General features: G+C 58.8%; 1 protein-coding gene across 1 annotated transcript; it reads right to left on the reverse strand.

The window, feature by feature from the left end:
* Window positions 1–42: 42 nt before the first annotated feature.
* Window positions 43–12,374, reverse strand: CG11122 (uncharacterized protein). Its single transcript, NM_132457.2, has 3 exons — window positions 8,549–12,374; window positions 3,246–8,487; window positions 43–3,178 (listed from the first exon to the last, which is right to left on the reverse strand). Exons 1-3 carry the CDS (start codon window positions 11,244–11,246, stop codon window positions 499–501), a joined length of 10,620 nt encoding a protein of 3,539 aa, NP_572685.2. The 5' UTR covers window positions 11,247–12,374; the 3' UTR covers window positions 43–498.
* Between the last annotated feature and the right edge of the window lie 134 nt (window positions 12,375–12,508).

The raw sequence follows: 12,508 nt of genomic DNA on the forward strand, positions 1-12,508 counted from the left end.
ACTGGCATCCCAAATGAGAAGATCGGTCGTCCGCTTTGAATTGTTGTGCTCAAATTTATATTTGTTGCTCTTTCGCTTTTTTGTTTCTTTTGTTTATTAATTATAAATACATTTAATAAAAAAAACCTAAATAATGTAACGCTTAGATGTTTAAAAGAAAGAAAAATATGTTGCATATACTCCGCATACGGTTAATGGGTGCGGGGCCAGGAGGTGGCCTCTGCCAAGTGGGTGCTCCCGCTGCCGCTCCTACTCCAGCTGATCCCGATCCCGAACCAGATCCTGATCCTGATCCTGATCCCCTCCTGGCGCCGGCGTTAACGATTAACGATGACACAATGGCAGTACGTATGTGATCGATGGCGGCGATGGGTCGTCGGCTGCCCGCGCCGACTCCGCCCCTCGAGGCCTATGGCTATGACTTGTCTGGCGGGAGGAGACTGTGCTGTGCTCCTACGCCAGCTGTTGCTACGTCTGGTGACGCTGCTCCACCCACTCCTAGCACTTGCGCTTTGGCGTGCGCCGCTTGACACCGCAGTTGTCCACCTTTTTGCTGCCCTTGGCGATGGCCAGCAGCTTCACGAGCTTCTTGTGCGAATCGCCCACGATCCAGCCGTGCTTCTGGTACGTCTCGTTCTCCTCGAAGTGTTTACCCGGCGACGGTGACGCCTCCTCCGGCTCCAGTTCCGTTCGTTCGCCATCCCGCTGCTCGCTGCCAGCTCCAGCGCCGCGGGATTCACCGTCAGCGGCCTCCGTCTCGTCGTCCAGGCGTCCGAACTCATCGTCGCTGGAGCTGCTCCAGTAGTACAGCTGCTTCTCGCTGGCTGGCCGCTTTCTGCGCGCCGGCGACTGGCGGCTGGTCTGCGATTTTCGCTTGGCCTTCAGATTCTTATTGCTGCTGCTGCTGTTGTTGTTGTTATTGGTGGTGCTGCTGGGGGTGGCGACAGAGCTACTCCGCGGATGCGGTGCAGGCGGCAGTGTCTGCTGCTGATTGCCGTGCTGCCGCACCTTGCTCCTCTCTCTTTGCGCTTCCGGTGCAGCTGCGGGCAGTGGTGGTTGTGCTGGTGGCGGTGGTGTTGGCGCTATTGGTTCCTTCTCCGTTTCATTGGCCTTCACCTTAGGCTGCTGCCTGGAGCTGCGCGTCCTGTCTGGTGGTTCAACTTCCACCTCCGCCTGCTCCTGCTCCTCCTCCTCCTCCTCATCCTCCCTACTTTCCTGCACCCTTGACTTCTCATTAAATCGCTTTTTGCGATTGTTTGTCGCCTTGGTCACTGGAGTTTTGCTCTTGGCCGCTGCTTTGGACTTTCCCCTTGCAGGCGGAGTTAGCACTTCTGGCGCAGGCGCTGGCGGTGCCTGGACAACAGGAGGCACATGTGCTGGTGCTGGCGGCGGTGGCTGGTTCCTTTGCCTGGCACGTGGTTTTGGTTGCTCCGGCTCGGCAGGTGCAGCCTTCTTTTCGCTGGCGCGATTCTTTCGTTTACCTGCAGTCGCCTGTGGCGTCTGGGCTTTCTTGCTGGCCACTGGCGGAGCAACTGGCTCCGGCTGGGTGTTCGCCTCGCTGGTCTTGCGCTTGCGCTTCTGTTCCTGCTGCTCCTTCTGCTCGATCAGGGCTATGATGTCCTTGGTGCACAAGAACTCCTCGTACTCATCGGAGCTCCAAGTCTCTACCAGCTTCTTGGGACGATTGGTGGCACAGCGACGCTTAGACTTGCGCTGTCCCTCGTCGATCAGCTGCTCGATCTCTTCGTGACTCATGCCCAGTTCGGACTGCAGCTTGCTCAAATCCTTGCGTGGCTTGCGATTGGACGAGGAGGAAGCAGGTGCAGTGGCTTCCACCTTTGATTTCCCCTTTGTCTTGGTCGGTGCGGATTTGTTGGCTGGCTTCTTGGCCGTGTTGGCCGTGGAGTTCTTCGGCTTCCTGCCCGGTGGCAATGCACTGGGTGCTGGCATGGCCGCCGGCGCTGCCGGTGCTGCTGGCGCCGCCATGGGCTCCACCTGATGATGGTGGTGGTGGGGGTGATGATGGTGCTGATGATGCTGCGGCTGCTGCTGATGATGATGGTGGTGGTGGTGTGGCTGCATCTGCTGCTGCTGCTGCGGATGATGCCGATCCCAGTTCTCTTGCACCATTGTGGGTGGAGCCTCCATTTCCGATGACTTGGCCGCTCCGCTACCGCCACGCAGCTCATCGAAGATCTGGTCGAGATTCGCTTGGTTCTTGGGCAACGCCTTGATCTTCGCCATTCCGGGCACCACACTGGGACCCGGAAGCAGTGCCGCAGATGGAGCCATCACTGGCGCCGCCTTGGCACTGCTGGCGTGCTTAAATATCCGTCCCATGATCAGTGACTTGTTCTCGAAAGTTTTGGCCGTGGCGCGGCTGGAACTGCTGCTGCTACTCCGACTGCCCGTCCGGCTGTTATCCGCCGACGAGGATGATGAGGACGATGAACTGGACGTGGAGACGGCACGTCCTCCTGCCTGCGGTTGAGCCACTCGCCCGGCGGCTACAACTCCACCTCTGACCTCTGGTTCTGGCTCTGGATCCACATCGCCATCGCAGCTCAGGGTTCCGAAGTCGTAGTCATCACGATCCGAGTAGCTGGCCGTCGAGACGCTGTTGTTGTCCTGCTCCTGCAGCAGATTGACGCACGTCTTGGGCTTCTGGAACGTTATGGGCGCCTTCTCCTCCAGTCCAATATTCTTGAACGGCCGGTCGGGTATGATAATCCTACCGGATGCCGGTGGCAGCGTGGCCGAACTGGCCACACCCGCCGCCGCCTTGATAATGGACGCATGCATGATGGTCTTCGAGGATGTGGAACTCTGTTGCTGCTCCATCGGTCCCGTTGGCGTCACTGTTGGCGTGCCCGTGGGCGTGGGTGTTGGCGTCGGCGTCTGTTGATTCACTGGCGGTAGTGATGTCACCGTTGGAGCCGCCGGTGCAGGCGGCAAATGGGGCAGAAACTCGCCACCGGGCTTCTCACTACCCAACGCAATGTCCGCCAATTCCGTTAGCTTGCAGACGCCACGACCCGACTTGGCCAGCTCCAGCATGTCCATCTGCAGATTCACGTTCTCATAGCCCTTCATCGCGGCCTTCGTCTTGAAGCGGGACGTCGTGGTGGCCGAAAACTGCGACACAGCCGAGTAGCTGGGCGAGAGCCGATTGTGGTTGCTGTGGATGGAGGGGGATTCAAGGATGAATGATATGTGCTATGCTATATGCAACTATGGTAACTCACGTGGGCGTGGTGGTGGGGGTGACTGCTGGCGGGTTCCGGAACAGCTGCTGAATAACCGGCTGGTGGCACACGTTAGCCGCTGGCTGAGCAGCAGCAGGAACTGGCGCCGGAGCAGTTGCCTCGGCGGGTGGCGGCGGCGAGGGTGATGGCGATGGCGATGCCGGCGGTGGCAGGGAAAGCGATGGAGATGCGGGCGGAGGAAGCGATGGCGATGGTGATGCCGGTGGCGGCAGCGAGGACGACCGAGATGGCGAGGGCGATGCTGGAGGCGGCGGTGGTTGCTTTCTGCCCGCCGTCACGATCACCGATGTGGGGGCTGGACCGGCTCCACCGCCGGGATGCGGACGAGGCGTCTCTGCACTCTTCAATATATTGCAACACTCGTAGAAGAGACGCTCGTCGGGATTGAGATTGAGACGAGAGGCGGTCGGAGCTGTGGGACTGTGCTGGTTGTCGTGCAGCCGCAGACTTGCCTCCGTGATGACATGATGCACTTGCTCTTGCTGCTGCTGATGCTGCTGCTGCTGCTGCAGCTGCTGTTGCTGATGGCGATGCTCCTGCTCCCTTTGCAGCTGCATTCTCTCCTGCTCCTGGACCCTCTGCAGCTCCCGCACCCGCTCCCTCTCCTGATGGGCCATCTGAGCGGGCACCATGAGCACCGAGGCTCGCATCTGCTGCTGAGCTGCCGCCGGCTGCTCCTCCTGATGCTGCAGCATGGTCTCCGCTTGGCGTTCCCTCTTGTTTTCCAGATCGTGCCCATCCTGCGGACTAGACGGCGCCGTCTGCGACTGCAGGTACTCCTGCGCGGACACTTTGGACACGTGGGCCAGGGTCATGTTGTGCTTGGACAGCGAGGTGGCGGTGAAGAAGCTTTTGCCGCACAGCTTGCAACCGAACTTCTCGGCATCCAGTTCGCTGCGCTGCGTCCGTTTCTTGGGACGACGCGTGAGTAGGACACTCCTACGCCTCCTTCTCCGGCGGCCGCGACCGCCACGTCCCAGATCCTGCGAGTAGCTAGTGTACACGCTCATCTCATCGTCCAGATCCATGTCCATCACCTCGGTGTTTGTGTTGTCGTCGCACATGGAACCGAAGTTCGAATGCTCATCGTTCAGATTCGGAGCACTACGCACACTCATCGAGGTGGGCGGGCGATAGTATTTGTCCTGGTCCTGATCCTGATCCTGGTCGGGATCACCTTCGCCATCGAACTCGTCGTGGGCAAACTCAAAGTCCTCGTTGGTGGTGGCCGACATGATCTTCTCGTTAACGTTCTTCGCAATCTCCGTGAGGTAGTTGTCATCCTCCTCGGGATTCTCGTTTGTTGTCGCCGTCGCTGACTGTTCCTTGGGCGCCGCCTTGTGGTCCGCTTGCTCCTTGTGTATGTTCTTGTTAAGCCGCGGATCTCGACTAAAGGTGGCCGCCGGTGGCAGTTGCTCCTGTTTATCCAGCTTACTCTGCTGCTGCCTCGTCAGCTGTTGCTCCCTGGCAACGGCGCTGCTCAGGATGCTGGGCCGCAGGATGGAACTAACCGGCAGCTGGGCCTGATTGTTTCCACCCGCCGGCTGCGCCTCCTTGGCCTCCCTGGCCTCCTTGGCCAGCAGCTGCTTCTCGATGCCAATGGAGAAGGACTCTAGAGAGGATTTGAGCAGACTTATATTCTCATTGGTGGCCTTGCCAACGCCACCAACACCACCAGCCTTTCCCCTTCGATAGTAGCAACTCTGGCGACGCTTCGGCCTGCCGCGCACGGGCGAATTGGCTGGTGACTCCGCCACAGTGTCGGCCGCCTCCTTCTTCGCCAGCTTTGCGGCAGCCGCGGATGATGGTCCTAGGGCTGCATTCCGCTTGGTGCTGGGCATCAGCAGCATTCCGGTGAGCAGCAAATCCTCGCTCTTCTCGTACGCCAGATTCTCCAGCTTCTTGAGGTTATCCCTGCGTGCATTGTCGATCTTAAAGCTTTCCAGCAATTGATCGGCCACAATGGCGGCCAGTTCGTTCTTTCGCCGACGACGTTGCTTCTTTTTGGCGGGCAGCTCCTCGTCCTCCTTGACCGGCGGCGCTTCCTCAGCTGTCGTCGCTGCCGTTGGTATCGGCTGCTCCGATTGGGCGAGACTGTGGAAGCCCGACGAGGTGTTGTTGTTCAGATTGCTGCTGTGCTCCTCCATCAGGGAGCTGCAGTTCGTCTCGGCCATCGTGGTGGGCGGTGGTGTCGCTGTGCGTGTTGGTAGTGGCAGCACGGCGGGCGCCACCGAGATGACGGACACGGGCACTGGTGCCGGAACGGACGTCTCCGCCTGTGGCAGGTTTACGGGCACAGGATCCGGCGATTCCGGAGACTCCGCTAGCGGAGTAGCTGTCGGAATGGTCGTCGAATTGGTGCACGGCATTACAGTTTCCGTCTTCTTATCCCTGAGACTCGTTGTTGGACCTTGAACCTGAACGGGAAGCTGGGGCTCGACGACAGCGGGTGTGGGAGCTGGGATTGGATCCGGCAGCGATGGCATCTCTTCCTTCGCATCGCCATTCACCGGCAGCGGGATGCACTGCGGCAAGGACGCCGCCGGCAGAGTTTCCTCCAATGCGAGCAGGGCGGAGCGACAGTCGATGGTTCGCGAGCGCATGGAACGCTTCTTGGGCGTCAGATTCTTGACAGGCACAGGCTGCGGAGCAAGTACCACTGGCACCACAGCAACGGGAGGAGCAACAATGGCTGGAATAGCATTTACAGCTTGGGATTTCTCCAGGACAGCGGAGGGGAGCACTTCCGCGCAGGCTTGCAACGGCATGATGCAGTTGCTCGGCTTGAGAGGCGGTTCCTCCAGCTTTTCCTTCTCCCTCTCCCTTTCACGTTCTCTCTCTCTTTCCTTTTCCTTCTTGGCCTGCTGCTCCTCCTCATCGTCGTCCGGAAAACTCGCCTGGACAGCCATGATGACCGAGTTGATGGCATCGTCGATATGATTGTTGACCACCTCATCCATGCGAGGACACGCCTTGGCCTGTCCCTTTCCGTTATCCTTTTTGGAGCTGCCCGTTCCCTCGGTGGAGCGCTTCTTGCCGCCCGAACTCTTGACGGGATGAACGGGCGCTGCAACCGCTGCGGACGCCGACACTGCTGGTGGCCCACTGGAGGGCACCACAACGCCAGTGCCGGGATTGCGCACCTGTGGAATCTTGAGCAGATCCAGATTGGAGTAATAGTGCGAGGCCAGCGGTGCCGGCACTCCTGGCACTCCTGACACTCCCGACATGGGCAGCTGGCAGGTCACTGGAGCACCACCAACTGGCGTAGGAAGTGGTGCACCACCTGGCTGCGATTGCGGCGCCAGCGCATTTGCATTCGTCACCAAGGGCAGTGGCACCAGTGGCATCGGCAACTCCTGCTGCATCCTCGGCGGCGGCACCGGTGACGGTTTCCTGCTCGACTTCTTTGACAGATCCAGCGGCTCCATTTCCATGTCCAAGCCAATCAAATTCCGGGCCTCGAATCCACAGATCGTCTGCCGCCTGGCGGGCATGCCACCAGCACGATGATGCTGCAGTCCGACGAGTCCCGGGTCACCCGTGGTGCCGGATATCAATGGCTTCTGTAGCACTCCGCGCTGACTGGTCAGATTGAGGGGCTGATGATCCGCCATCACGAACATAGCTGTCGGTGCGGGATTTGGATTGGGATTGGGATTCGCTGGCGCTTGCAGTTGTGTCATATACAGCGGCAGCTTGGGCAGCATGTTAACATTCACAGGCACTGGCATTCCCTGCATGCCCAACGGCATTGCCACCGGCACAGGCACAGGCACCGGCACAGGCACCAGAGGAACTGCGACAGGAACGGGCGGCGCTGAATTCGTAGGCGGCACTGGCAACGTCGCTTCCAGCGGAGGATACTGTTTGAGGGCGGCCAACGAAGCTGGTGGCTTTGGTGGTGGGGCACCCATCTGTTTGGCCGCCGCCTTGGTGGGCGTTCGTCTCGTCGGTGGATGAACCAAAGCGGTGGCGACTGGCGGCGGAGCAGGTGCAGCGACGGGCAGAGGAACAATGGCAGCGACTGGCAGAGGAGCTGCTGCTGCGACTGGTGGCGGAGGAACTGGCGCAGGCACTACTGGCACTGCCACTGGCATGCTGGCAAATATGGGAGGCTGCAGCGCTGGAGGAGCAGGAGCGGCATTCAAAATGGCTGGAGCAACGGCAGGCGGTGGAACTGCAGGTGGCATGGCAACTGGTTTCCGCTCCTGGATCGGCTCCGCCAAGGTCTCTGGTGTGGCATCCATCTTGATTATGCGCCGTGACACCGCCTTGCGTTTGGGCGTCTTTGGCTGCACCCGCTCCTTTTCGGCGACCACAGCGGCAGCAGGTGACTGGTGATCGACTGGTTGCGGTGTCTTGTCCTGCTTCTCAGCCGGCCTATCCTGCTGGGGTTTCTCCTTTTCCTTTTGCAGCGGCCCAGGCGGAGGCACTTGCTCCGTTTTGAGCTTCTCCTCCAGTTTGCCGGTGAGCATGGCTATGCAATCGCTAATCCTCTTGCTGCGCTTAACAGTCGAATTCGGCGTCGTCTGTCGATTGGCGGCGCAGAAGGGTGGAGCAACGGCTGCAGCAGCTGGCGGGGATTTGGTGGCCGGCGCTGGAGTAGTGGGCGGTGTGGGCATTAGCTGCTTGCTGGGCGTGGGCGACGCGGGCTCCGTTTCATGAACGGAGACGTTTGGAGCGGCTGCCTCCGGAAGAGTTTGTGGCAGCTCCAGACGCAGGGATGGCTTTTCCTCAGCGGGAGATCGTGACTTGGCAGTGACTGTCGGTGCGGGCGCTCTGGCCTCCGTCTTGGCTGGCATTTGATCCGATTCGACTGCTGCCGGCGGTTCTGGCGGGGATTTTACTTTCTCCAGCTTGGCCTTCTGTTCCTGCTTTTTCTGCTGCTGCTTTTGTTGTTGCTGCTTTTGTTGTTGCTGCTTCTGTTTGCGGCGACTGCGCTGCTGCTGTGCGGCGACAGCAGCGGCCGAGGAGCCGGTGGCCACCACAGATGAACGTGAACGGGATCTGGTGGTGCGCAGCAGGTGCTGATTGTAGATTCTCTTGGTGCTGCTGCGCTGCTGCTTGGATTTGGATTTCGACTTGACCAGCGACTTGGCCATAGACTTGGCCTTCGCCTTGTTCTTGGCCTTGCGCTTGGCCTTATTGTCCACGGGAAATATCTTCTTGCAGATGCGCTTGGCGGGCAGATTCTCCAGCATTTTCCGAATGGATTCAGCTACAAATTGGGTAATATTTAAATGTGTGCAAGGGAACTTGGAAACTCACAGCATACTCACCATCGCTGGGCCTTTGGCGTGGCGAGTTCTTCAACTTGGATGAACTGGACACGCTTTCCTCGCCCTCCGCCTCCGCCTCGCCATCGCCATCTACCTCGGCATCGCCATCGCCATCGCCCGTTCCCTCCTCCACTTCCACCTCCAGCTTTTCCTTCTTGCGGGCGGAGAGCTGCTTGAGCTTCTTGGAGAAGGCTCGTCGCTTCTTGGTGCCGCAGTAGTAGCGATACTTGCGCTTCTTGGCCAGCGACCACACATAGTCGCCGGAGCAGTCCAGCATGTGGCGATAGAGATCCATGAGGCCGCTGCACTTGCGACCGCACTTGGTGCAGCTGGAAGGAGCGGACGAGGTGGACGACACCGTCGTGGTGGCAGCGGAGGAGGTGCAGGTGGAGTTGGACATCGAGGTGCGGGTGGCGGTGGACAGCAGCGTGGAGGCGGATGATGAGCTGGGCGAACAGGACGACGATGAAGACGCATTGCCCGATCCCGAAGCAGGTGATGGTTGTTGCTGCTCCAGTGCCGATAGCGGAGTGGGTGTGGACACCTCGTATGATGAGCGTGACGAGGCCGACGACCTGGTCTCCTCCTCCGGTTGCACCTGCTCCTGCTTGGGCTGCTGCACTGTGGCTGCCGGCGCAATCTGCGGCCATCGGATGCAGTTGCTCGCGGCGGCAAAGCGACCCAGCGCCCGTTTCGGGATGAAGAGGTGGCGCAACAGATTGCCGGCCAGCAGCTCGCGTCCCACGACCTCGTAGTGCGTGGCGTAGATGTGCGAGTGGCGGAAGGTCTTGTGCTCCTCCAGCGACTTGCGCTGGTCGAACTTGGCGCCGCAACAGATGCACAAATAGAGACGCGGCCGTGCCCACTCGCCGCTGAGCACGACGGCCTTTTGGTTCCTGCTACGCTCTCGCTGGTCCCGCTCCCGCTGTCGTTCCTGTTCGCTGCTCCCGCCTCTTGGTTGGAGCTGCAGCAGGGAGAGAAAACTCTCGTCGGCGAACGTTTGCGGCAGCAGATCGTCACCGGGATGCGAGTCCAGGCCCTCGTCCTCCTCCTCGTTTTCGCACTTGATGACCGCCTGTTCGTTCTGCTCGAGAATGATGTGCGGCAGCAGGCGGTGGTCCAGGATGAGATTTAGCTGCTCCAGCAGGCGGCGCTGCTCCTGGTTCTGCTCCTCCGTCAATGAGAGCGAGAGATCGTGCTTTTGCCGCATCGTCAGCTGCGTCCACATGTCCAACTTGGAGAGATCGCGCAGTCCCAGGTAGTTTGGCTGCTTCAGCTTCTTGACCAGCCGTCCGCCCTCGTTGATCAGCGTGAACTTCTTCACGTAGTCCCACTTCCACTTCCAACTGTGCTTCGTGTGCGGTCTCCGGCGGAATTTGGCCAGCGGTAGCAGTTCCCCCGTGCCGCCAAATTGATCCGCGGTCAGTAGAGTGGGATAGGAGGCGCCGCCAGGCCCCAGCTGACTGGGTCCGTGCAGCATAATGAGGTCTGACTTATGGGATGCGGACGACGATGTGGCTGACGTTGTGGACGTCGAAGACGAGGTGAACAGCCGTCCGTCGAGGTGATTCTGGAGGTTGTGCCGTACATTAGAGATCACATCCTTGTAGAACTTGTCATCGAACACTGAGTTGGCGACGGAGGCGGATGATGAGACGCAGGCCATGCTGGCTGGCAGCCGGAAGACTGCATCCGGATTGACAGACTCCTGCAGAGCCATGTTACCCGCTGCAGCAGTCTGCTGATGCGACTGCGACTGTTGATGCTGATGCTGATTCTGTTGCTGTCGCTGCGTCGCCGCCCGACTGCTGCTCCGGGATTTGCTGCTGGGCGTGGCCAGGGGCGGCGGCTCCTCCTCCTTGCGCTGGTTTCGATTCCGATGGCTGGGCAGACGGTTCTGGGTAAGGCCGAGGCGAAAGAGCACCGGCTCGTCGGCGCCCATCAGACCCGGTTTGGTGGCATGGCCATCCTCCGGATGATGAAGCGAATGCTGCTGGCGCTGGTGTCCCAACAGGTGATCTGCGTCCTGGAACCGCAGGCGACACGGCTGGCAGGCGAAATACTTATCTGCATGCTGCTCGCTGAGGTGCTGGAATAGCTGCTCCAAATGCTTGGCCGGCAGGCAGATCTGCGGGGGCGTGGCCTGGCGGCGATTGCCTTGCTGGCCACACCACTGGCAGCCGGGGAAGCCGCCGGCGGGATGAGAATTGGAGCTGGTGGAACGACCGCTGCAGCGTCGTTCCTGCCGCTCGGTGTGAAACTTGTCCACATGCTTGGCCTGCAGCTTGCCGGAGGCGAACTTCCTATCACAGTACAGACACAGGACCTTCGAGTGCGCGGCTCCACCCAGGCCGGCGGCCTCTTCCCGCTCGCGCTCGCGCTCCCTCTCCCGTTCTCGTTCCCGTTCCTCCGTCATCTGATGCAGCTTCTCCACCAAACGGGGCAGCCGCTCCAGCGGCAGGCTGCAGATCAGCGAGAGCGGCTCTTGTTCCGCTTCCAGCTGATCCTCGTGCGGTTCCACCTCTTCCTGTTCCGCGTCCACATCCTCCTCCTGCCGGGTCTGTCGTTTTTTGCGCGGATTAGATGAGGCAGCGGCCGTGGCTGGTGCCGTTGCCGGTCCAATTGGATTCTTGCCGTTGACCTGCTCCTCCGAGAACTTGAAGCCACGGCGCAGGCCGAAGCGCGACATGGTCTTCATGTGGAGGCCACTGGGTCGTCCGTGGTTGCGTTGCACAAGTTAACTGCTTCGCCACTCCTGCAAGCAGTGCGGGGTGTGCGGACAACAATTTACTGCTGCACGCACACTGCTTCGTTCTTCCTTCTTCTTTTTGTTGACAAATAAACCGCAAGAAGAAGCAGCGAAAAACAAAAACTACTCACACACACGTACGCACACACACTCGCACGCACACCTGCTCAATTGGAAATTATACAATAAACATTTTCAACTCCTCGAATTGATCTCGCTCTGTTATCGGACACTATTGTTTTGGCCAACAGCTATATATAGCATAACTACCACTCCACTGCACAAGACCACACTGTCCACTTGGATATCCCGACTTGGTCTCTCCTGCGTATCTAAATACGTTTCGTTTTGTTTCGTTCTATTCGTTTTGTTCTGTGTTTCGGTTCGTTGTATTGCACTGTATTCCGGGATTTCACGGGATTGCTTTCCGTTTTGTTGTTTTGTTTCTTGTTTTTTTCTTGTATATTTTGTTCTTTTCGCTTGGATACGGACCAGACCAGGAGCGCCAACGGATCCGTATCAGTGCCTTGCACTTAAATTTAAGCACGGCATTGCAGCAGCTCGACCACCAGTGTAGCGCATTCAATTTTCCCTGGCCGTTCTTTCCACCCTAACAACTGCGTTAGGAGGTATCTAACGTTTAGCCCAAATCGATGCGTGCGTACGGCGCAGAGGGGGCGGCGGCGCGGCCAGAGGGGGCGGGGCACGGCAGCAGGACAACGACGACAACGACAACGATACTTTGTGGGAAACGTACTCGGAATCGGAATCGGAATCGTACTCGTACCCGTTCTCTTTCCCGTTCTGATGCTAGCGATATTGGGGAAACGATTTTTCGGCGACGGCGGCGGCATTATCAGCCATCGAATTGTGCTATATAAACAGCAAATTCGATTTCACTGTCCTACCAGCGCTCGTGTGTGTATATATTTGGTTCGTTCGCACACGCACACATAGCACACACAGAAGCAGCAGGAGCGACCGAAATGTTAAATGTGTGTGTTTTTCTACTCTTTTTTTTTCTTATGGGAAATCGAAATCGCGTCAAAATGGTCGGGTTTTGCCAGTGTGTACACACTTGTACCCGCTGGCGAGAAAGGTACTCGAACTATCGATAGTTGCGTCTCGAGCAGCGATACTTTGGCATGGTTCTACGTGAATTGCTTAGAATAACTTGCGATTTTATCAATTACTTATAAGCGATCTGCATT

This window comes from Drosophila melanogaster, chromosome X (genome assembly GCF_000001215.4).
Source record: "Drosophila melanogaster chromosome X".
NCBI lineage: Eukaryota > Metazoa > Arthropoda > Insecta > Diptera > Drosophilidae > Drosophila > Drosophila melanogaster.

Coding starts and splice junctions, on each gene's coding strand:
- CG11122 (NM_132457.2), bottom strand. CDS start 11,246: ATGAAGACCATGTCGCGCTTCGGCCTGCGCCGTGGCTTCAAGTTCTCG. Junction 8,488..8,548: donor ACGCCAAAGGCCCAGCGATG/GTGAGTATGCTG, acceptor CCCAATTTGTAG/CTGAATCCATTCGGAAAATG. Junction 3,179..3,245: donor ACCCCCACCACCACGCCCAC/GTGAGTTACCAT, acceptor CTCCATCCACAG/CAACCACAATCGGCTCTCGC.